Source organism: Macrobrachium rosenbergii, chromosome 41 (genome assembly GCF_040412425.1).
Source record: "Macrobrachium rosenbergii isolate ZJJX-2024 chromosome 41, ASM4041242v1, whole genome shotgun sequence".
Classification (NCBI taxonomy): domain Eukaryota; kingdom Metazoa; phylum Arthropoda; class Malacostraca; order Decapoda; family Palaemonidae; genus Macrobrachium; species Macrobrachium rosenbergii.
The window spans coordinates 15,848,688-15,872,880 of NC_089781.1; the positions used below are offsets into that span (position 1 = coordinate 15,848,688).

At 37.2% G+C, this 24,193-nt stretch overlaps 1 protein-coding gene across 2 annotated transcripts in view; it reads right to left on the minus strand.

The window, feature by feature from the left end:
- Positions 1-2,740: 2,740 nt before the first annotated feature.
- The window catches only part of LOC136826671 (WD repeat-containing protein 86-like), an 88,996-nt gene continuing 67,543 nt past the window's right edge, over positions 2,741-24,193 (minus strand). Inside the window, exons 1-9 of one of the 2 annotated variants that reach the window (XM_067084028.1) lie at positions 22,162-22,262; positions 16,969-17,192; positions 16,195-16,316; positions 15,300-15,448; positions 14,523-14,687; positions 13,194-13,319; positions 10,034-10,208; positions 6,959-7,133; positions 2,741-3,798 (exon numbers count right to left, since the gene is read on the minus strand). In XM_067084028.1, coding sequence (XP_066940129.1) covers positions 3,474-3,798; positions 6,959-7,133; positions 10,034-10,208; positions 13,194-13,319; positions 14,523-14,687; positions 15,300-15,448; positions 16,195-16,316; positions 16,969-17,156 — 1,425 coding nt within the window. In that variant the 5' untranslated portion in view covers positions 17,157-17,192; positions 22,162-22,262 and the 3' untranslated portion in view covers positions 2,741-3,473. Of the gene's footprint in view, positions 3,799-6,958; positions 7,134-10,033; positions 10,209-13,193; positions 13,320-14,522; positions 14,688-15,299; positions 15,449-16,194; positions 16,317-16,968; positions 17,193-22,161; positions 22,263-24,193 lie in introns of those variants that run through there. The other variant, XM_067084029.1, reaches the window with a different exon arrangement.

Sequence of the window (24,193 nt, forward strand, 5' to 3'; positions counted from 1 at the left end):
CTGGTAATTCTGTTGGAATAATTCTGGAACTGGACTTCTCACCCGGGTGGGTGTCTCACCCTGGTGGATGGTTCGCAGGGCTTCCCCAAGTTAAGCAGCCCCAGGGAAGAGCCTCCAGAATCATGACAAGAGGAAAATGAATCATTCATCTTACATATTAAACAAATAAATAATACAAGTATATTATGTATAAACACAAAGGTTAGAATAAGTTTATAAACTGGACAGATCAGCCAAGGTTATGTTCTTAATATGTATACAGCATTAAGGGAAATTTATATACATATATACATATATATATATATACATATACATATACATATATATATATATATATATATATATATATATATATATATATATATATATATATATATATATAATTACATATAATAATAATTTCCTTGGCTGGCTTTCTGTGCGTGCGTGTGTTCGTGTGTCTGCCATTCTGCGTCTGCAGAAAGTAGCCGCTCCGGGATCCTGGAGTCTTTAAGATTTAAGAAGAAGTTATAATGCAATGGGCGTTTCTCCAGGAGGTGGAGAAATTGACTCTGAAGACAGATTCTGGATCCATTTAGGAGCTGAAGATGGTTTTACAGGATCCTGGAGTCTTTAAAAATTTAAGAAGACGTTATAATCCAATGGTTATTTCTCCAGGAATGATTCAGGAGCTGAAGACTGCTTCAAAGGATCCTAGAGTAGTGAAAACGTCTTCAAGCCTTTCATCTCCAAGAACATGGGCTTCTCCCGTTCTTGCACAGCAATAAAGAACATCCCCCATTCTTGCACAACAATAAAGAACAGTTTTATGGTGAGGAAATCAGCAACAAAAGCCTTTGGAATTCCCAGAAGCCTCTTGAACGGATTCACAGGATCCTGGAGTCTTTAAGAATTTAAGATGTTATAATCCAATGGGCGTTTCTCCAGTTTGGGGTTCCGAGACAGGACAGGACAGGTGTCTGACGTCCCCACCAATCCGGGAGTCCACATATAATACTAAAACTCTGAAACGTTTTGTTTGTTTGTTTGTTTGCACAACGGAAGGTAAACGGGGCTGGTGCTGCCTGTAGACTTTTGCTGACTATTATTAGTAGGGTTAATTTAGCTCTGGGTATAGGTATGGTACAGATATGGGTATGGGTATGAGTATGGTACAGATATTGGTATGGGTATGGGAATGGTATGGTATGGTATGGATATTGGTATGGGTATAGGTATGGTTATGGGTATCAGTTTGGGTATAGGTATGGTTATGGGTATCAGTATGGGTATGGGTATGGGTATAGGTATGGGTATGGGTGTAGGTATAGATATGGGAATTTCAAGTAAATGGCCACCATTGTGGGTTTGTTCCATATGAATAGGGTTCATCTTCTGAATAATAATAATAATATCGTAAGTTGTAGCTCCGTTTAGTTAATAATAACAAAAAAAGAATTTGAAATTTTAAAAGAACATTTGAATAACAATGAAGAGTATCTCCATATCCAGGAAGTATTTTCCCGAGATGTAAGCGAGTCCCGGAACCTTTCCCTGAAAAAAGCGGGGTGCTATATATTAAAAACTAACCATAGAATTTTCTTGGAAACAATCTCATTATGTTTCCAACACCCAAATTACTTCAAAAGTACTAATATAACCTAATCTACCCTAACCTAACCCTAACCTAACCTAACCTAACCCAGGGGCATGGGAAATAACCGGGGCTGGTGCAATACCAGCATACATCTCAGGAATTTGCATCCCGGAAGTCCCGTCTTCCCTGGGGACTGACTGACTGACTATGGGGCAGTAAAAGCCTAAACACCAACAGGTGATGAATGATTCTCTCATGGCGGTGTGCAATAGAGAACGCTTTATTGGCCAAAGACCGAGTAGATATGATGTAACAAACGAGTACCTTTCCAATTTCACCTTCACCCTTGTTTTCCGTGATACCCACCCAAAGATGCCCACCAATTTTCTCGTGTCCCACAAGTGGATATAAACCTCGGGTATACGTGGAAACAAGAAAATATATAAAGTAAAACGCTGTTTATCCTTTATTTATTTAATGAAAACCATTACAAGCTCAAAATAGATATACCATGTACCGTGGCAAAACAATATCTTTTCGTGACGTCACGGCATCATTCTGCCCACGACCCAGTGGATTCAGAACCTCACATTTGACAGGTTATTTTCTGTACTAGAAGCAAAATGTAGTACTTACATCGACCAATACCAGAAATGTAACTCTTGACAAAGCATCTTGGAAATGAATGAAACAAAATGAAGCACGCGATGATTGAAGCAGTTTCACGAGAAACTTGTCAGGTTAATTTCCGTTCATTTTGTCCTAGACAAAACCAACGAAAAAGGAGGTGAAACTTCACACTACCAAAAGTTCAAGGTCGAAATTACTGAGAAGTTACAGAGAGAAAAATCTTATTCTAATTTGTATTATTCAGCTGTAAGGTTGAGTACTGACAAGGGTTTTATCATTTAAATGGTATGTTCAACTGCATAGGAAAAAGTAAAAGATATAAGATATATATATACACATACATACATACATATATATATATGTATGTATGTATATATATATATATATATATATATATATATATGTATGTATGTATGTATGTATATGTATATATATATATATATATATATATATATATATATATATATATATATATATATATATATATATATATATATATATACTGTACATATATAGCCTCTTCAGAACATTATTATGTATTAATATATTGATGTATAAGTCTGAACAAACTAGCATGCGACTGACTAAATTTTAACATATTACATAAACATTCATAACAATATTCACAGCTCTGCTAGACCCAGTTTGTATAATGTAACTCTGAACTATACATTTCACTGAGTTTATTAAGTAGTTCTTGTTCCTTCCTCTATATTCCTGAAATGTAGAGCACCCAGTATCTTGCTTAAGCCAAATGTTTTGATAGTCAATTATTTCATGAAATTTATTATATTTTTTTTTGTAGCAATGTGATAAACCTCTCGAGAACGTAGTAAACGCAATGTATGATTTCTTTTACATTCATTTTATAAATATCTCGGGCTTAACGTTTTATTTTTCTATGCAGATGGCAATAAGACTGAGAACTCTATATATACCCTTTCCTAGCTTGCCTCGAAAAAAAAATAATATATGATAATATATAATAAATAATTAAATTCAAGTTAGAATGGGCGGGTATCCATTACGAAGAAGACGTTAGAACCTGCCTCACTTGAGAAGAAAATATCTGAGAATCAGGAGAAGGAAGAGAATTCCAAAGCTGGGCAGTAGAGAGAGAGAGAGAGAGAGAGAGAGAGAGAGAGAGAGAGAGAGAGAGAGAGAGAGAGATTTTGAAAACAGACGAACACTGAGCCTTTGAAAACCCAGTGTTTGATGATTGATTCTTAAGAGGTCAGTGTATCGAAGAGTGTCCGTCAAACGACATTCAGAAGTCCAAATCGGAGATACTTCTGGGGCCCTTGGAGTCGTCGAGTAGCCCCCTCGCTGACAACTGAGAGGGCGAGGGTGACACCCGACCCCTGCTTGAGTGCGAGGGCGAGGCTGAGAGGCGTGACCTCCCGGAGGGCGTGGGAGACGGGACTCGCAAATGCGGCGACGAAGGAGGTTTCAGCTGGGCGCTCCTCATGTCGACGTCCTCTCCGTTGTAGGCCTTGAGTTTGTGTTCGTCGAAGGCCTTGGCGGGCACGGCGCCGGCTTCGAACTCCTCCTCCTCCTCCTCCATCAGGTCAAGGAGTTCATCGGACTCGAGCCTGGGTTGGTCGAAGAGATCGAAATGTCAGGGAAAAACGACTGAACCAGCACGAGATTCGAAAGTGACGCTTGAGAGAACGAATTGAATAGAAATATAAGACCATTTACTACTACTTTAGGATAACACAGTGATACCATTAAACTCATTGTCTCATTGACAGATCATATTGCCTTTAAAAACCGGAAGTGCCCATGCCGTGAAAGAAAGAATGCCATGAAAAGCATGCAGAATTCAAGCACACAGCAACTTCTGAAACGCTTGAGAGAACGAATATGATAGAAATATAAGACAACTTACAAAGACTTTAGGGACTCACATAACGATACCCTTAAGATAATTGTCTCATTGACAGATCATATTGCTTTTAAAAACCGGAAGTGCCCATGCCGTGAAAGGAAGAATGCCGCGAAAAACATGCAATATTAAATGCACACAGAAATTCCTGAAGTCCTTACCATTTGTGTCTACCATGCAAAGTATGGCGGTACTTTTCAAAATAAGAGCAGATTTCGGATCATATCCCAACTATATTTGCTGTTCCCTCGTGTTTATTCACTGATCCCCTTTACCTTTAAAATATCTCTCTCTGTGCAGGCTGATATCCCTTCGGAGCCCTCTTGGCTTTAAATTCTGAGGGCTTTAAATCAGTGGTTCTCAACCTGGGGGGACGCGTCAGCAAATTCCAAAGGGGGCGCGAGCCCTCGGGAAAAATTAAAAATTCTCCAATTATATTCGTTATTCTCTTAACAAGAATCGCAAAGAAGCAGTGTCAAGTATCTCACTAATTCATTTCCAAAAGAATAAAAACACCCCTTCTCTTTCTCTTTCTTTTTATTTTCCTTTAAATCTGGGAGGGAATTTTACTCATTGATGCAAGGGGGGCGTAGAGGGAAGGACCAGCTCTTAGAGGGGGCGTGATAATACAAAGGTTGAGAACCACTGATTTCTCATCGCTAGACTGACGAGAGTTTTCAAAAAATATCGGTAATTCTTAGGGACAGCTTCGTACGGAGATAGTATTTATCAAAGATATTTCTTGACTGAACAATATAGAAAAGGGTTCATATGATGCAATTAGGGCGAGATAATCTGAGACATCTACCGAAATAATGTGAAAATTTTAGTCTTTTGTGTATGTTCAAATGCAGAAAAGCTAAGCACTACGTAATGCCATATTTAGTACCTGCCCCTTGGGGATTAAAGTAAAAACATAAACAAAAGACGGTATATTTCTCACATTATTTCGGTAGATTTCTGAAGTTATCTCACCTCTGCTGCATTATGTACACCTTTTCTATGTCGTTCAGTGAAAAAGATTCTTCAATAAACAATATTTCCTTAGAATTACCAAAAGATCTATGGTTGCACGAATAAAGGTTACTCGAACGAAAAGTAACTATATATATATATATATATATATATATATATATATATATATATATATATATATATATATATATATATATATATATATATATATATATATATATATATATATATATATATATATATATATATATATATATATATATACGATGGAAATGAAGACAGAATGTGTTTCACAGAAATAAATTCCTTACTCACCATGGGATCGAAACCCGGGTCTTTCGAGTGAGAGTCCAGGGCAATAGCAATTCGGGCACAAAGGTCATAACCTTTGTGCCCGAATTGCTAATACCCTGGAACCTTTGTGCCCGAATTGCTAATGCCCTGGAACCTTTGTGCCCGAATTGTTAATGCTCTGGACTTTCACTCGAAAGACCGGGGTTCGGTCCCATGGTGAATAAGAAATTTATATTCATACACAAATGCGTATACATATATACATTATATATATAATATATATAGCCAAGAATACTTTGTCTAATTGGGTATAAACTATTTCACTGAATTAGTCCGGTACGGGTCGTTGTATCATTAACTTGGCCCACTACCGATTCTTGTACATAAGTTTAAAATGTTGTCAGTGGTGTACAGCACAAATACGAAGGAAGTGATATCTGAAAACAAAATACAAATCAATAAAAAGCTGAACAGTATCCTGTCACTGGACCGGTACTAAAATACAATGAAACTGTACTACGTGAGAAAGTGCACAGAACTTACCTTTCTCCTGCTAATGTGATTTCTCCTCCATTTGCCTTTCCACCTCTTAAAGTTTTCCACATAAACGAATTCTGCCATTTTATTTTTGTCAAAACACTCACCAGTCATTTCGTCGTAAAATGCACGTTTCATTTTCAAGGTCCCAAGGGCAAAGTTTTTCCACTGACATTAAGGCTAATCTTCCCTACCCTTACGTGCTCTGCAGTAGGTGTTGGTTCTTTTCAAAGCAGAAAAAGTTCCTTTCTGTTGGTGCACTTGTAGCAGGTGCAGTCAGCTTTGTGAATTTATAAAAACTCGAGGCAGTTCCAAGCAGTGTTTAGTTTTATACGTGGCTTTTAAATCGAAAACAGGCTTGTCTCTGAACTCTGAGGAACATATCAAACGCTTCACTAGTCCCACAACACTCAGTGAAAGTACCACAATACACAGGGGTGGAGGAATGAGAATTCACAAGTTTTACAACCAAATGACCACAGGTTACTGAACGATTTAGGCTAGACTTTCTGGTTTTTCTGATCTGTAAGCGCGCGCAAGATTTTAGAGAAGAAACCACCGCCTATTTCCGATGGACCCAAGAAGACATTACTAAAAAAAAGGTTGATACTCTACTGTATATGTGCACGTTGATAATTATTGCTAAGTAATACAAATGTCCGAGGGTACAGTTATTTGCTTTCTGAAATTGAGGCTGCCATGACAAGCACCGGGGCACTCTAGGGCATTCAGCTCTGAAGACAGTGAAAAGAGGGAGTTGGAAGAGGGAGTTTGAGTGTTTGGACAGCAAGACGGATTGAAAAAAGTGGAAATGTCGGTAAAGTAAAAGGCTATAAAATGGTTGCAGCTACGGGCCGAAGGGACGCTGCAACACCCTAGTTAGGCCTAGTGTACCACGTGACAAGCACTAACATTACTAACTCTCTATCGGATACTTAAGTAGACGTGCATGGCTTTCTTGAAGGTAATCTTCTGTGCTATAAAATGAAAGCTAGCAAGCCTTGGGAATTCGACAGTGCATTGAAACCAAATCGCTCGGAACATGCGAGAGAACTTACGTGGCTTTGCTGGCATCCCAGACCCTAAGGGTGTTGTCCGATGAGCCGGTGTAGAGGTTACTCCCTATGAGATTCATGCAGGTGATGGCACTGGAGTGAGCTCTGTATACGGCTTTCAAAGCGCCACTCTTCGCGTCGTATACTCTTGCACAGGCGTCTCCGCTGCCTGTGAATACTGTCGAAGAATTGACGCGGTGAATGCTAAAGTATTCTCGTATTTATGAGGAAGTTCGAAAAGAAGACATGAAAAATACTAAATCTTTTTTTACATTAAACAGTACAAAAACTTGCCTTATCTCGTAGCACGAGTTTAAAAACCTTTATCTCTCTCGTGCATCTTGCACTTGTTGAAATGCAGCTCTACAATTTTCAGTTCTTTACAAAACAAGGCAGTGAGTGACCAGAGGTGAGATTTTGAAAAAAAGACTGGTCACTACGACAACGTGTTTGTGAATAATGAATAACATTTGGACATGAATCACTACAATATAGAGACGGGACTGAATGTAGTGCTTCACAGAAATAAATGAGGATGTTGTGCAACTGGAACTTTAAAAGTTCAAGCGAGGAAGCGATGCATTACTACCCTAATTGTTCACCTTGTATTTTATTCATTTATTTATACTTTTATCTGTTTATTTATTAGAATATTGATTTATGTTTTTTCTTTATAATAACTTATCTCTTCTGTCTGCATCTCCTATTACCTTCTTTATCTTCCTTCCAATGAACCACATTCTTTGAAAGCTTGAATTTCAAGTCAGTGGCTCCTGTGGTGGGTTTGTTCCATATGAATAGGGGTCATCCTCTGAATAATAATAATAATAATAATAATAATAATAATAATAATAATAATAATAATAAGGAAAAAGTGTAATGTTTCTTGCCTATTGAAAAAAATGTCATGTTTCTTGCCCATTGAAAAAATGTCATGTTTCTTGCCCATTGAAAAGGTGTTATGTTTCTTGCCAAGGAAAATGCGTCATGTTTCATGCCAGGGAAGGCATGTTTCTTGCCAGGGAAAAAGTGTCATGTTCCTAGCCAGGGAAAAAGTGTATTGTTTCTTATCGGGGAAAGTGTCATGTTTCCTGCCAAGGAAAAAGTGTCATGTTTCCTGCCAAGGAAAAAGTGTCATGTTCTTACCAGGGAAACAGTGTGACATTTCATGCCAGGGAAAAAGTTTCATGTTCTTACCAGGGAAAAAGTGTCATGTTTCTTACTAGGGAAAAATGTCATGTTTCTTGCCTATGAAAAAGTGTCATATTTCTTGCCAGGGAAAAAGTCTCATTTTTCTTATCAGGGAAAACATGTCATGTTTCTTGCCAGGGAAAAAGTGTCATTTTTCTTGCCAGGATAAAGTGTCACGTTTCTTGCCAGGGAAAAAGTGTAATCGTTCTCGCCAGAGGAAAAAGTGTCATGTTTTTTTCCAAGGAAACAGTGCCATGTTTCATGCCAGGGAAAAGTGTCATGTTTCTTGCCAGGGAAAAAGTGTCATGTTCCTTGACATGGAAAAGTGTCATGTTTTTTACCGGGAAAAAGTTTCATGTTCTTACCAAGGCAAAAGTGTCATGTTTCTTGTCAAGGAAAAAGTGTCACGTTTCTTGCCAAGGAAAAAGTGTCATGTTTCTTGCCAGGGAAAAAGTGTCATGTTTTTTACCAGGGGAAAAGTGTCATGTTTCTTACCAGGGAAAAAGTGTCATGTTTCTTGTCAAGGAAAAAGTGTCATGTTTCTTGCCAGGATAAAGTGTTATGTTTCTTGCCAGGGAAAAAGTGTAATGCTTTTCGCCAGGGGAAAAAGTGTCATGTTTCTTTCCAAGGAAAATGTGCCATGTTTCATGCCAGGGAAAAAATGTCATGTTTCTTGCCAGGGAAAAAGTTTCATTTTTCTTGCCAGGAAGTGTCATGTTTCTTGCAGGGAAAAAGTGTAATCGTTCTCGCCAGAGGAAAAAGTGTCATGTTTCTTTCCAAGGAAGAAGTGCCATGTTTCATGCCAGGGAAAAAGTGTCATGTTTCTTGCCAGGGAAAAAGTGTCATGTTTTTTGCCAGGGAAAGAGTGTCATGTTTCATGCCAGGGAAAAAGTGTCATGTTTCTTGCCAGGGAAGAGTGTCATGCTCCTTGCCATGGAAAAGTGTCATGTTTCTTACCGGGAAAAAGTGTCATGTTCTTACCAAGGAAAAGTGTCATGGTTCTTCCCAAGGAAAAAGTGTCAAGTTTGTTGTCCAGGAAAAAGTGTCATGTTTCTTGCCAAGGACAAAGCGTCATGTTTCTTGCCAGGGAAAAAGTGTCATGTTTCTTACCAGGGGAAAAGTGTCATGTTTCTTACCAGGGAAAAAGCGTCATGTTTCTTTCCAAGGAAAAAGCGTTATGTTTCTTGACACGATAAAGTGTTATGTTTCTTGCCAGGGAAAAAGTGTAATGCTTCTCGCCAGAGGAAAAAGTGTCACGTTTCTTTCCAAGGAAAATGTGCCATGTCTCATGCCAGGGAGAAAGTGTCATGTTTCTTGCCAGGGGAAAAGTTTCATGTTTCTTGCCAGTGAAAAGTGTCATGTTTCTTGCCAGGAAAAAGTGTCATGCTCTTACCAAGGAAAGAGTGTCATGTTTCTTGCCAAGGAAAAAGTATCATGCTTCTTGCCAAGGAAAAAGTGTCATGTTTCTTGCCAAGAAAAAGTGTAATGCTTCTCGCCAGAGGAAAAAACGTCATGTTTCTTACCAAGGAAAAAGTGTCATGTTTCATGCCAGGGAAAACGCGTCATGTTTCTTGCCAGGGAAAAGGTGTTATATTTCTTGCCAAGGAAAAAGTTTCATGTTTCAAACCAAGGAAAAAGTGTCATGTTTCTTGCCAGGGAAAAGTGTCACGTTTCTTACCAGGAAAAAAGTGCCATGTTTCTTACCAGGGGAAATGTGTCATGTTTCCGACCAGGGAAAAAGTGTCATGTTTCTTACCAGGGAAAAAGTGTCATGTTTTTTGCCAATGAAAAAGTGTCATGTTTCTTACCAAGAGAAAAGTGTCATGTTTCTTGCCAGGGAAGAAGTGTAATACTTCTCCCTAACGGAGAAAGTGTCATGTTTCTTACCATAACCTTCGTGGTACTTGACGCACGAGACGGTATGCAGATGACCTTTGTAACTGATCCCTGGAACGTCCAGATTTTCCACCCAGCATTTTGCTGTGTCATCCGTGCTGCCACTGTACAGCAGCTTGTTCACGACGCTCAGAGTCAGCACAGCACCGGTGTGGCCCTTCAGTATCTGATGGGTAAATATCGAGGGTGAAAAACTGAATTATAAATTATGTATATTGTATTCTTTCTATTTTGTCTAAACTGAATTATAGATTATGTATATTGTATTCTTTCTATTTTGTCTATCATCCTATTTGGACCTGAACTGAAATAATGGGTATTATTATTATTATTATTATTATTATTATTATTATTATTATTATTATTATTATTATTATTATTTCTACCTTGTATATCTCTGTATATGGCCGTCAAGTGAAATAAAAGGTATTAATTATTATTATTATTATTATTATTATTATTATTATTATTATTATTATTATTATTATTATTTATAAAAATATCACGATCACATGAGTCTCTAAATTGGTGGAGAAATCCGCAATGATATCAGTGTAAATATTCATTTTTAATATATATTTACACTGGCATCATCGTGGATTTCTTCGCCATTTTTACTATGATAATAATAATAATAATAATAATAATAATAATAATAATAATAATAATAATAATAATAATAATAATAATAATAATACGAAGGAAGAAGACCCTCTGTGAGGCAAATTTTGTTGAATAAAATGGCTGCATTATGTGAACTGATTTTATACCGAGTTTTCTCAATTCTTCTAATAATTCGCTTTTCCTGCACGTCAATATTAGTCAATAATTGCCCAATGTTCAATGAAGATAACATCAGCCCGTCCGATCCCGAGAAGAAGATTAAACTCGTCATGTTCTACAGGAATAAGAAAACCAGCAGCCTGGTGATGAGAAATAACCCGCCCCTCCCCCGGCAAGCAGGATCCCTTGAAGAAAACCAACGTAGTCTACCGATACAAATGCCCCGTCCGAGAGTGCCCCGGCTCTTACATCGGTATGACTACTATGCGTTTCTCCAAGGGGAAAAAGTTAAGTATATCTTAGTTTAGCCAGACCACTGAGCTGATTAACAGCTCTCCTAGGGCTGGCCCGAAGGATTAGATTTATTCTACGTGGCTAAGAACCAACTGGTTACCTAGCAACGGGACCTACAGCTTATTGTGGAATCCGAACCACATTATGACGAGAAATTAATTTCTATCACCAGAAATAAATTCCTCTAATTCCTCATTAGCCGGTCGGAGAGTCGAACGCTGGGCTAACAGCGTGCTAGCCGAGACCTCTACCCACCCCTCCAATGAAGAATTTTCTCCAAGGGGATCTCCTGTCATGCCCAGGAGGGTGCCATATTTAATCACGCTAGGACTGGCCATAACCTGAAAATAAAAAGGAATGACATTATCCCTAACATAGAGATAATAGATTAAACGACCGACCATCGCCGCCGACGTCTCCTGGAAGCCCTACCCATCGGGTGAGAGAAGCCAAGTCTCAATACCACACAGGAGACCTTCCTCCTCCCGACGTCGGCGCGAAGGGTGGCACCCACTGGCACCCCGGATGAGCGAACCCATCAGGAACGCCCATCTGCGGGCAGCAACCCTCAGAATAATACACTCTACCGTGCACAACCACCACAGCGCGAGAAGGGGAGACTTCGCCCGAGGAGAATCGCCTCAGGCAGCCAATACAAAATCGACCTGATCCGTAGTTCCTCGTTGGGAGAGTCGGTAGAGTTGTCGGCTAGCACTCGCTAGGCCCGAGTTCGAGTCTCCGGCCGGCTAATGAAGAATTAGAGGAATTTATTTCTGTTGGTAGAAATTCATTTCTCGCTATAATGTGGTTAGGATTCCACAATAAGCTGTAAGTCCCGTTGCTAGGTAACCAATTGTTTCTTAGCCACGTAAAATAAATCTAATCCTTCGGGCCAGCCCTAGGAGAGCTCTTAATCAGCTCAGTGGTCTGGTTAAACTAAGATATACTTGCTTTTTCGACCTGATCCGAGATCCCCTGCATATACCGCCACGGGCACCCTGTGTCTCCAGACTCATCCCAACGTCCACAAGGTGACCATCGAGCTGGTCGGAACATGTCGACAGAAACAGTACTAGAAGTACCAGATAGACGTCAGAAAAAGAAAAAAAGGATACCACCAGGAACATCTATGGATTTACATCCCAGGTTTCAGTACCCTGCTGTAATGCTGTAAATAAAGAATTGCTGCTGTAAGAAAGACGCTATTTTATCCATCGAAATATGAACATTGGCCAATTATTGACTAAATATCGATGTGCAGGAAAATCGAATTATTAGAAGAATTGAGAAAACTCGGTGTAAAATCAATTCGCAAAATGCAGCCATTTTATTCAACAAAATAATAATAATAATAATAATAATAATAATAATAATAATAATAATAATAATAATAATAATAATAATAATAATAATAATAATAATATGAGGGAGCGGACACTCTTTTAAACAGGTTATGTTGGAAAGGATGGTACCAATAGCTTTTCACTTCTTTTTTACCCCTTTTCTCCAATGATAATTCTTGATAGAAGTTGGCCGAGTAATAATAATAATAATAATAATACACATACACAGATATTACCCCCCCCTCTTCAGTATAATCAGTAAAATCTTATGCAGAACGTTCCCAAGACTACGATTCTACTTCATAGAATCCTTTCAATTCCTAGATGCACTTTCCACTGAAAGCCTGGAATCCACAGGGGAAATAAATAAAGAAACTCTTCCTTCGTTGGTTTGATTCGAACCCACTCATTGAAGCCTGATAGTTTAACTTTAACCCTTTTCATTTTCCCATCCGTGGGTTCAAATCCCCCCAAAAGAAGGCAGAGGATCTGCATTTATTTTGGGTTCGAAGTTTCCAGTGGAAAGTATGTCCAAAACTTGTGACGAATTCGTGAGGAGGCCACAGTGGTTATTTGAAAAATATCAGATGCCACACGTTCTTTGGTTTCCTTGCAGCCCTGTCAAGAATATGAAGAACGTTTGGAAGAGTGTCTCGTACTCCCGAGAAAAGTATTACGAATCCGAAAGACAGTTCAAGATCATTCTAGGCATCTAATTCTTGTTTCCATACCTTTAAAATCTGCCCGTCACTGATGTTCCAGATCCGAATGGTGCTATCCATAGATCCCGTGTAGAGCATTGTGCCCTCTGCGTTGGCCGACATGCAAGATACAGGGCCCTTGTGACCTCTGAAGATCTGCAGGTAGGGGATACATTTGTTAGTAACCCACGCGGTTCGTTTTGTAAGTGGAGATACATAACTAATGAGGTTTTTGTAACGCATTTTTGTTTACTGTGGGTTTAAGACACTAGCGGATCCAGGGGGGGTGGCGGTACCTGTCCACGTGCTCCCCCCCCTCCCCATGAAAAATAATTACAAAATAATAATATTGAAGATTTAGATAATAATAACACAAGTGAGAAATATAAAAATGGGAAAAGTAAAAAATCTATTATAGACATATTATGTATATATATGTGTGTGTTTGTGTGTGTGTGTGTACAGTATGCATGTATAATATGAAAATTGGTGGACCCCCATGAAATTTTTCTGGATCCGCTAGTGGTTTAAGATTGAGGGCAGGATGAAGAGCCATGGAAGCAGAATAATGAATGGCGTACGGTTGAAGTCTTCTTTGAGTGGTATTTTCGTTATCAATTGTCATTAGCATCTGACTCTACAATTCTGGGGTAAAATAGGCCATACAGAGGCAATGAGAAAAGGAACAATGACCTATCAGTAACAAATAATGTGCAGTAACGTCTCAACTCTTTGTGAAATCTGATCGGGTAACAGAAAACAAAACTCAGAGATAAAAATCTGGATACATTTGCTTTTCCTAACCTGTTTACACCAGAAAATAAAACAGAAAACGAAAAATTTCGGCTAAAAATCAACTTTACAAAATTAGGGTAAAAATCTCTATAAAACCTGACTCAGAATATGAACAAGCAGTAACAGGATCGGAGTGAGTTGTATAAAGGCATCTGCTTTGAACAAACCAAGACTTCAAAGTAAGTCGTACAATGACATATTCTTTACACAGACTAAAACTTCAAGGCAATTCGTATATTGGCATACAATTTACACAAACTAAAACTTCAAATTAATTCGTATGTTGGCATACGCTCTACACAAATCAAGACTTCAAGGCAATTCGCATAATGGCATATGCTTTACATAAACTAAAACTTCAAAATAATTCGTATAACGGCATACGCTTTACATAAACCAAGACTTCAACGTAAGTTTCATAATGGCATACGCTTTACACAAACCAAGACTTCAAGGCAATTCGTATAATGGAATATGCTTTACACAAACCAAGACTTCAGAGCAAGTCATAAAATGACATATGCTTTACTCAAACTAAAACCGAAGGCTTTTGCTTTCCCTTACGTTAATCGTCTTCCCGGTGGCTACAGACCAGGTCCGAGCCGTGTGGTCTGCGCTTCCAGTGATAAGAATGTCGTCTACGTTGATGACGACGTCGTCATCTTCTATTGTCCTGGCGTCTTCATCGCCGGGGATGAAGATGAGGGAGCTGACTCCCAGACTGTGGCCCTGGTTAAGGATAGAGGAGGAATTTCTTTAGATCGTTTACATGACATGACGGGGTGCCCAAGGGCAGGAGTCCGTGGTGATGGTGTAGGACCAGCTTGGACTAAAACTAAAACAACTAACTACTACAAATGTCATTGTGACTGTGTATTGGTAAATGATGCACTTAATGCAGATATATATTATACAGTATATTATATATATACATGCTGTACAGTGTATATATATATATATATATATATATATATATATATATATATATATATATATATATATATATATATATATATATATATATATATATATTATATATATGCATATATCTACTGTATATATATATATATACAATATACACTTATTTATACACAAACACACACATATATATATATATATATATACACACACACATTATATATATATATATATATATATATATATATATATATATATATATATATGTGTGTGTGTACATGTACATACATGCCCACACTACACACTGGTCAACTGGAAGCATAAAACCGTACAGGCCCTAAAACAATATGCACGATGTCCCAAAACTCAAAGTAACTACGCTAAAAGACAAAGCAACAAGATTCCTTTGATTCTGATCCTCACATCGAAAGACTTGTAGAAGGAGACGGTGTCGGTGATGTCGTCGTTGAATTCGGGGTTGTCGAAGACCCAGGCCTTGGCGGTGGTGTCGTTCGCAGCGCTGAAGATGAAGTCGCCGTTGCACAGGACCCGAATGACACGAGCCTCGTGTCCTGCGGGAATCGAGGTACGGGATTCCTTAGTCCTTTCACAAAGCGCGATGCAGGTGAGGCTAACAAACGAGCTGGGTCTTTCCTAGATGGTGACCTCAAAAGGTTTTCGGGGGTCATTATCTGGGAGTAATATTTTTTGGGGTCATTATCTTCTTGATATTGAATTGGGGGATCACTATCTAGGAAAGACCCAAAGAATTAAATGTGAATTCTAACCAACGGATTAGATCTGTTTGATTTAATGAAATTTAGACTGTTAAGACAAGCACTGGTTGGGGGTGGGTGGAGGGGGCACTTTTTAGGCCATTCAGTCCTCAAGATAGTGAAAAGGGGAGATTCGAGTGGCTGGACAGCAAAGTTAAGATTCAGAAAATAAATGAGGTCTACAGGTGGAGTGGGAAAAACCCCAGGCCATTCAATCCTCAAGACAGTGAAAAGGGGAAGTTAGAGTGGTTGAACAGCAAAGTTAAGATTCAGAAATTAAATGAGATGAAGTATAAGGATCTACAGGTGGAACTGGGAAAACCCCAACCGTTGCATTAAGAAACAGAGAGGCTTAATAGCAAGAATGAAGAGAGGAAGTGGGAATGGAGGTAAAGTAAAAGGGTAAAACAAATGTGGGCGCAGCAGCTACGGGCCGAAGGAACCCTGCAGACACTCTTTAGTAACGCCTGCAGTGCACCACGTATCCTGGAAACTTATTTGGTAACCTATTTACAAAGGCAAACCCACTGGCAATCACCCACCTTCGTAAACAGCCAGGCAATCGCAGCTGGTGGCGTCCCATTTCCTGATGGTGTTGTCAGCAGACCCTGTGATGACGTAGGCATCGTACATATTGACACAGGTGATGTATTGCGTGTGGCCTCTAGGGGAAGACAGAGAGGAAATAGGTAGAAATCTTCGTCCTTTTCAGTAGCAGCATGATAGCAAAGGATCCTGGCCTTAGGGGGAAAAGGTGGGAATCCTTGCCCTTTTCAGTAACAGCATGATAGCAAAGGAACCTGACCTTAGGGGGAAAAGGTAGGAATCCTTGTACCTTTCAGTATTCTCATTATGACAAAGGTCCTTTACCTTACAGGAAAAAGGTAGGACTCTTTGTCCTTTTTAATATGAGCATTATGGCAAAAATCCTAACAAGATACCTACACAAACACACACAAAATAATCTGACTGGGCTTTAAAAATATTATTATTATTATTATTGCTCTGATTTATGAAATTGAGGCTGTCAAGTCAAGTACTGGGGCACTTCCGGCCGTTCAGCGCTTAAGACAGCGAAAAGAAGCGAGTTGGAGTGGTTGGACAGCAAGATGAAGGAGATCCAGAAAGTAAAGGAGACGAAGCACAAGGATTTCAAGAGGTAACAGTTAGAGTAGTTGGGCAGCAAGACTGAAGAAAGGAAGCCTTGGGAATGAGGGTAAAGTAAAAGGCTGAAATAAAGTAGGAGCAACTAGGGCCCTTGGGGTGGGCTAGAGGCACCCTTCAGTAAAGCCTACAGAAGGATTATCATTCCTTACTTCAGGACGCCCAGACACTCCGTCTCGGAGTCCCCAGCTGCCCACATGCGAACCGTCTTGTCGTCGGAGCCTGTAGCGACGAGGGAGCCATCCTCAGACACCGCCATGCAAGTGATTCCTTGGCTGTGGTCGCACAGAGTCTCCTTCAGGAGCATGTGCGGCTTGCGCTTGCTTCCGCCTCCTCCCATGGTGGACCGTCTAGCTTCCCTGGCAAGTTTCCAGTCCTGGGAGACAGAATAGAAAGGGATTGCTCTCTTGCACCTTCTCTCGTAAACATACAGTTCGTTGCTCTGTGCATTTCTTAATAATTCCTGTTTTACAAGTAGTTACTTAGGTGTACATTTCTTAATAATCTGTTATTGGGAGATGAGATAGAAAGAGATTGTTGTTCTGTACATTTCTTAATGATTTCTGGTTTGCAAGTAGTTATTTAGGTGTAAGTTACATTTTTTAATAATCGCTTTTACTCTCGTATGTGAACATTGTAAATTAGCAACTAAACAACTTAAAAGCAGCTGGTATTTATAAGTAGTAGTATAGCAGCATTAACTGTAGAAGCCTAGTAGTAATAGTATCATTTTCTGCAGCTACGTTCCATTATCTTAATAATAATAATAATAATAATAATATTAATAATAATAATTAATTATTATTATTATTATTATTATTATTATTATTATTATTATTATTATTATTATTATTATTATTATTATTTAGATCAACCCTATTCATATGGGTCAAGCCCACCACAGGGGCCATTGACTTAAAATTCAAGTTTCCAAAGAATATGGTGCTCATCAGAAAGAAGTAACAGAAGGTAGTGGGAAATACAGAAAGAGATCACTTATCAAAGAAGAAAATAAATTATCATAATAATGAATAAACAGACAAAAATGTAAGTGGATCTGTAATGAAAGTGGTCTTTTTGATAATTAATTGCACTGTCTTTTGCACTGCATTCTGATTTTAAAATGACAAATCTGTTAGTAGTATACTGCATGATGAGTACATGTACAGATTCAACACTAACTTATTTCAATTTGCTTTTTGCTCGTGTTTTCAGATATTTCATGGGCAAGTGGATACCAGTTTCAGCTCTTGGAAAATATGAATAGGAGCCAGTGGAGCCTTAAAAAATGCAATTTACGAATCCTCGGTTTTATACGCTGTCAAAATGCTTCAGAATAAGGCAAGTAATCGGAGAAGGATGTACCCTAAATCAAAGGAGTCAGTTGAAAGAATGTCCCACAGAGCAAATTCGTGGGACGTTAAAAGAATTGCGAATATCCACTCAGGTTATGTAAGTGATTTGTACAAAATAAAATGTCTTTCCGTTGACAGACAGCCTGATTGACTGATATAAATCACTGGCGTGACACAAGTGTTGGACACTGACGTTGCTGCAACATTGGATCAAAGATACCAAGAATCGTTTGCTGTATGTGTGTGTGTGTGTGTGTGTTGGGCCAGTGAAAAACACGAGCGACTGAGTAAACAATGAAAATACAAAGTTCCAGCTGAGAATGTGGTATTACATACGAGTCCACTTACGTCTGGTAAAGATGCGTGATTGGTTAATGGTCAGCAAAAATCTTCGTTCTTCGTGGGTTGTAATTGTGAAAACTGAAAGTCTATACTAACGAGTAATACATCTATCATGCCACATCATCAAATCTTACTAGGTAAACCAGTTACTCTACTCCCGTGACGATTGTTTGCATCATTCACGACTCCAAGACTGACGTGACCTGAGGTATGTATCAATCAACACGTCATAAGGTTAAGAGAAACTCCTTAGTAGTAATTTATCCACTATTTGCCTGAAGGGGAACGCGAAAAACAAGCAAGTGGCAACTCTGACGTTAGTGTTTTGGTTCTGCCACAGGTATCATGGCAACACGTTGCTCAGTTGTTTTGTTTCTTCTTCTTCTTCTTCCTCTTCTTCTTCTTCTTCTTCTTCCATCTGTTTGCCTTTACCATCTTTATTTTACGTATCCTACCCCTACTTGATTTAACAAAATGTACATAATTCGTGGGACAGCTACATAAAGAGTGATTTACCCCAAATTCTTAAATACAGTCTATTTATACTTATGCAAACGTACATACATACATAGTCTAAATTCGTTGTTATAGATATTCACTTCCATGAAGGTTTTTTTATCAAGCTTATTGGACAGTTTTAAAGTATTTGATATGAGTGAAAGTCCTTTACATTATACATATATATATATATATATATATATATATATATATATATATATATATATATATATATATATATATATATATATATACATACATACTTACTAACAGGACCTCATTAAAACTGGATGGTATCCCAGGAATTATTTAATCAGGAAAAGTTAAAGCTTTCTAGGACTAACAGTCCTCATTGCCGAACACTTGACAATGAGGACTTAGTCCTAGAAAGTTAGCAACTTTTCCTGATTAAATACCTCCTCTGGGTACCATCCACTTTTCATGAAGTCCTATTAGTAATTGTATTAATGTACAGAACAACTGTGTTAGTGAGAAAGTTAATATATATATATATATATATATATATATATATATATATATATATATATATATATATATATATATATATATATATATATATATATATATATATATATATATATATATATATATATATATATAGATAGACAGATAGATAGATGTATCAATGTATAGACCTATTCATATAAAGTCACGTGACTGTGACGAAAAATTTATGTTTACATACATACATATATATATGTTTACAGATATTATATATATATATACAGTATATCAACTACAACAGATACATCTAATACATGTCACAAATAAGTGCGGACACTCAAGATGTACACCCATCACAAAGGCGTCACTCGGTATCCCAATTAGTAACGAAAACATTAGCTCCAAGCTCCAGCTACAGGCTCTAGTGTTGGAAGGAGCACAGGTTAATCCGCCTACGTTAATCGATTGTTGGCATCCAACAGTAAGTTAATGTTGTTGGTAACGAGAGCAAATGGGAAAAAAAATATCGATTCTGCGTAAACGTACAGATGAGACTGGATATCCATATATAGTTCTCCAAACGCTGTGCACGGCAATGTGATTTTCTCTCTCTCTCTCTCTCTCTCTCTCTCTCTCTCTCTCTCTCTCTCTCTCTCTCTATCCTTCACGATGGATCTGTATTTGCACTAAGATTCTTTTTTATCAATAAATCGTATCTAGCCAAGTTATGGGTCTTAGGTAAACATATTTTTTTTATGACGTGGAGTTTTATAGATAAGAAATTGAGAAGAAATATATTATAAAACGTTAAATGATTACGTCACTTTGCATCTAAAGATAGAATAGAAACTGATGGTGAAATGTCGTATATTTCCCATAACACACACACACACACGTATATATATTATATATACAGATTTATGTATGTTTTATATATGTATGTATATATATATATATAAATATATATATAGATATAGATATATATATATATATATATGTATATATAGATATATATATATAGATATATATATATAAATATATATATATATATATATATATATATATATATATATATATATATATATATATATATATATATAAACAGTATACTATATATAATATATATATATATATATATATATATATATATATATATCTCAAACATTTTAGGGATTTGGCTGCTAGATAATGCCTCGCTATCCTGGCCATGACTCACCACAGTCAAGTGACCACCAGGTACCGCATTCATCGTTTAAAATAACAGACACACTGGGCTTTTCAGCTTCCTCTTCAAGTCATTTTTTCAGTCACAAATGAGGCGAGGTTAGTATCCAGTGAGGAATGGGAATTAAGCTTATATATATATATATATATATATATATATATATATATATATATATATATATATATATATATATATATATATATATATATATATATACATATATATATATATTATGTATATACATATAATATATGTATATATAAATATCTATATAATATATATATGTGTGTGTATATTTTACATAGATATATATATAAATATATATATATATATATATATATATATATATATATATATATATATATATATATATATATATATATATATATATATATATTAAGCAAGACAACCTTAATTTTCCAAAATAAATAATACATTAAACAGATCTGTATGGAGGCCCACCTCTGCCTATTATAAAAACTCAAATCACACAATCCTATTAACCCTCAATATAAACAATCACAAAGTCACTGACCTCTTTCTATGAGGAGATACTAAACAAAATCACGACATATTTAAGTTTGTATTAAAGTACGACAGACGAAACTTCAATTGATATAACAGAATTTCTAAGTCTGAAGACTGTCTGGAAATTCCTCACAGTTATGGCGAAATGGTAAGCAAGATTTTACTGTTAGTGATATTTAAGAGACTGGAATTTCTTACTGTTAGTGATATTTAAGAGACTGAAATTTCTTCCAAAGGTCACCTCATCTTACAGTTATTGTTACAGAAGTCTCTACAGTATTTAAAAACTACCTTTTAATTATTGAATTTTCAGATCACTGGGTGTTGTCCTGTCCTTTGCCTATATGCACAAATAGTCCAAGCTATTTAAAAATATAAATATAAATACACACGCACGCACACACGCACACACACATATATATATATATATATATATATATATATATATATATATATATATATATATATATATATATATATATATATATATATATATATATATATATATATATATATATATATATATATATATATATATATATATATATATATATATATATATATATATATCTGTATGTATATATAAACAGTATATGTATATATACATATACATAATAAGATAAACCTCCATTTTCAGACTGGCAAAACCCATTTTCGTACAATTTGTATTTTTAGTTTTAATTACTTGATATGTGTGAATGTTTTCGCGATCGATCGATTAACGAATATAACGAAGATCACGTTAGCTGCTTTTCGAGAAGGTGCTAAAACTCAGAATAAAATTCACTTCGTCAAATCCTTAACCTTAGCCAAAACTCTGCGAGATAAAATAGACGTCTTTTCGTGAATCTTCACTAGTGCTAAACACCTCCCTCTTCTTGATAACTACAACGAAATATTAAAGTAATTATTAAAGATGTTTCCAGACCTACCTTCCTACATGGCGCACACCACTAGCACTAAGTACCACGTTCCACCTTCTGGGAGATTCTAGGGAATGCTACAGTCTTCCTCCTCCCCCCTTAACCTGGACTATTGCATGCTCCGTCTTGGCCGGAATGACTATCGTGCGTGGTTGAAAGAATCGTCGTACTTCTAGTGTTTACCCTGGAAATCGTACTTTGTCATGTGAAGCCTTTCAAACTATGTTTCAGTGAGTATAAATCAAACGTTGAATCAATGAGATGGCGCACATACGAGGCGTGGGAAGTTGTGTTCATAGAGAACGTATAAATGTAAGAGAATAGGACTTACAAATACCAATGGAAACATTTTTGCGTCTTGCAAGTCCGCATAGTATGCAAATCACATATTGAAGCTGAATATTCTACTACCCATGTTGTGTGATTTCAGAGAGCAAAATATTAAATCTGAGGTTTGGATATTTGGAAAGAGGGGAATTCTGTGAAAAAAATCGACTCATGTAGAGAAAATTGTGTGTAACTGGTACTCAATGAGACGAAATGAAAGAAAATGGTAACCAGGTTTGGCAGAGATATCAAGTGATTGTACCTGAATTTAACAGTGTGACGGTTGAAGAAATATGGAAGTCAGTTGCAAGGTTGATGAATGAACTGGGATAAAAATTGATGAGATTGAAAGTGAGATGCTGCAGGGTGATTGAATGGCTTATGAATATTTAGAGGGTTAAGTAGCAATTAGTTCTTGTTATTTATAAAGATAAATTCTATTGGGAAAGTGGGACAGACCACAAAATTATTGACGACGGAAGAGTGGTGTAACTTAGCTTATGTTGAGAACTTCATTGTCTTGTAAACTCGTGACGTCCTAATATTTAAAACTAAAATCAAAAGTTTGAATCATATATCTATAAATTAACTGAATTAGTAATTCTTGGGGTTTTGGAATCTTTTAATTCTACAAACCACATCTCAAAAGGCTTTTATTTCGTATTCTAAAAATAGGGAAAATTCTGTTGATATTCTGTATCAAAAGTACGTTCGAGATTATCCAGGTCCTTTACTTGTGGTATACAGCTAATTGCGTTTTCGTTGCATGAAAGTTCATCAATGAGTGATATATCACATTGCCCAGTTAACATTTTTTTCCGTTTCCATTCTTTGTTTTGAAGGTTGTATTTCCAGGATAAAAAGAGACATAACCAAATAAAGGCTCCAAGAGACGGTCTTATAAATTAATAAAACAGGAATTCCAAACTGACACGAAACGCGACTGTTTGTTAAAACTAACCATAAATCAAGCACTCCATTTCTCTAAAACAAACGTGCGGTCCAGAATGACCTACGAGCTGAGACCAATATTCCGATTTGAGAAAAAAGTCCCAGTTACTCTCGCCCATCGGATTACTAAAACTAATCAAATGTTAAGATTAATTTCTCACGCCCTAAAACTTACTTACATTCGCCAGTGCCCTTCCTTCTTTTCCGTGACAAACGAAACGATCTCGCTCCGAGAACCTTGAGTTTACTAAAAGTCGTGCAAGGCCACCGCCGTCACCAGGGAAATATTGACATGTTGACTGGAACCCAGCGGACTTTTTTAAGTAGTCGTAGTGGCATCGCAGGTAGATTTCACGAGAGATACGACATTCACAATTCCCTAATGGAATGGGACATGAAATTTAGGCTAAAAGCCAAGCGCTGGGACCTATGATGAGATCATTCAGCGCTGAAAGGGAAATTGAGAGTAAAGACGGTTTTAAATATGTAACAGAAGGAAGACCTCGCTGTTCCACTGTGGAACAATTGTTAGGAGCGGGGTAAGAAAGTTCCACTGTGGAATAATTGTTAGGAGCCGGTTGAGAAAGTTCCACTGTGGAACAGTTGTTAGGAGCCGGTTGAGAAAGTTCCACTGTGGAACAATTGTTAGGAGCCGGTTGAGAAAGTTCCACTGTGGAACAATTGTTAGGAGCCGGTTGAGAAAGTTCCACTGTGGAACAGTTGTTAGGAGCCGGTTAGGAGAAAGCCTGTGGAACAGTTGTTG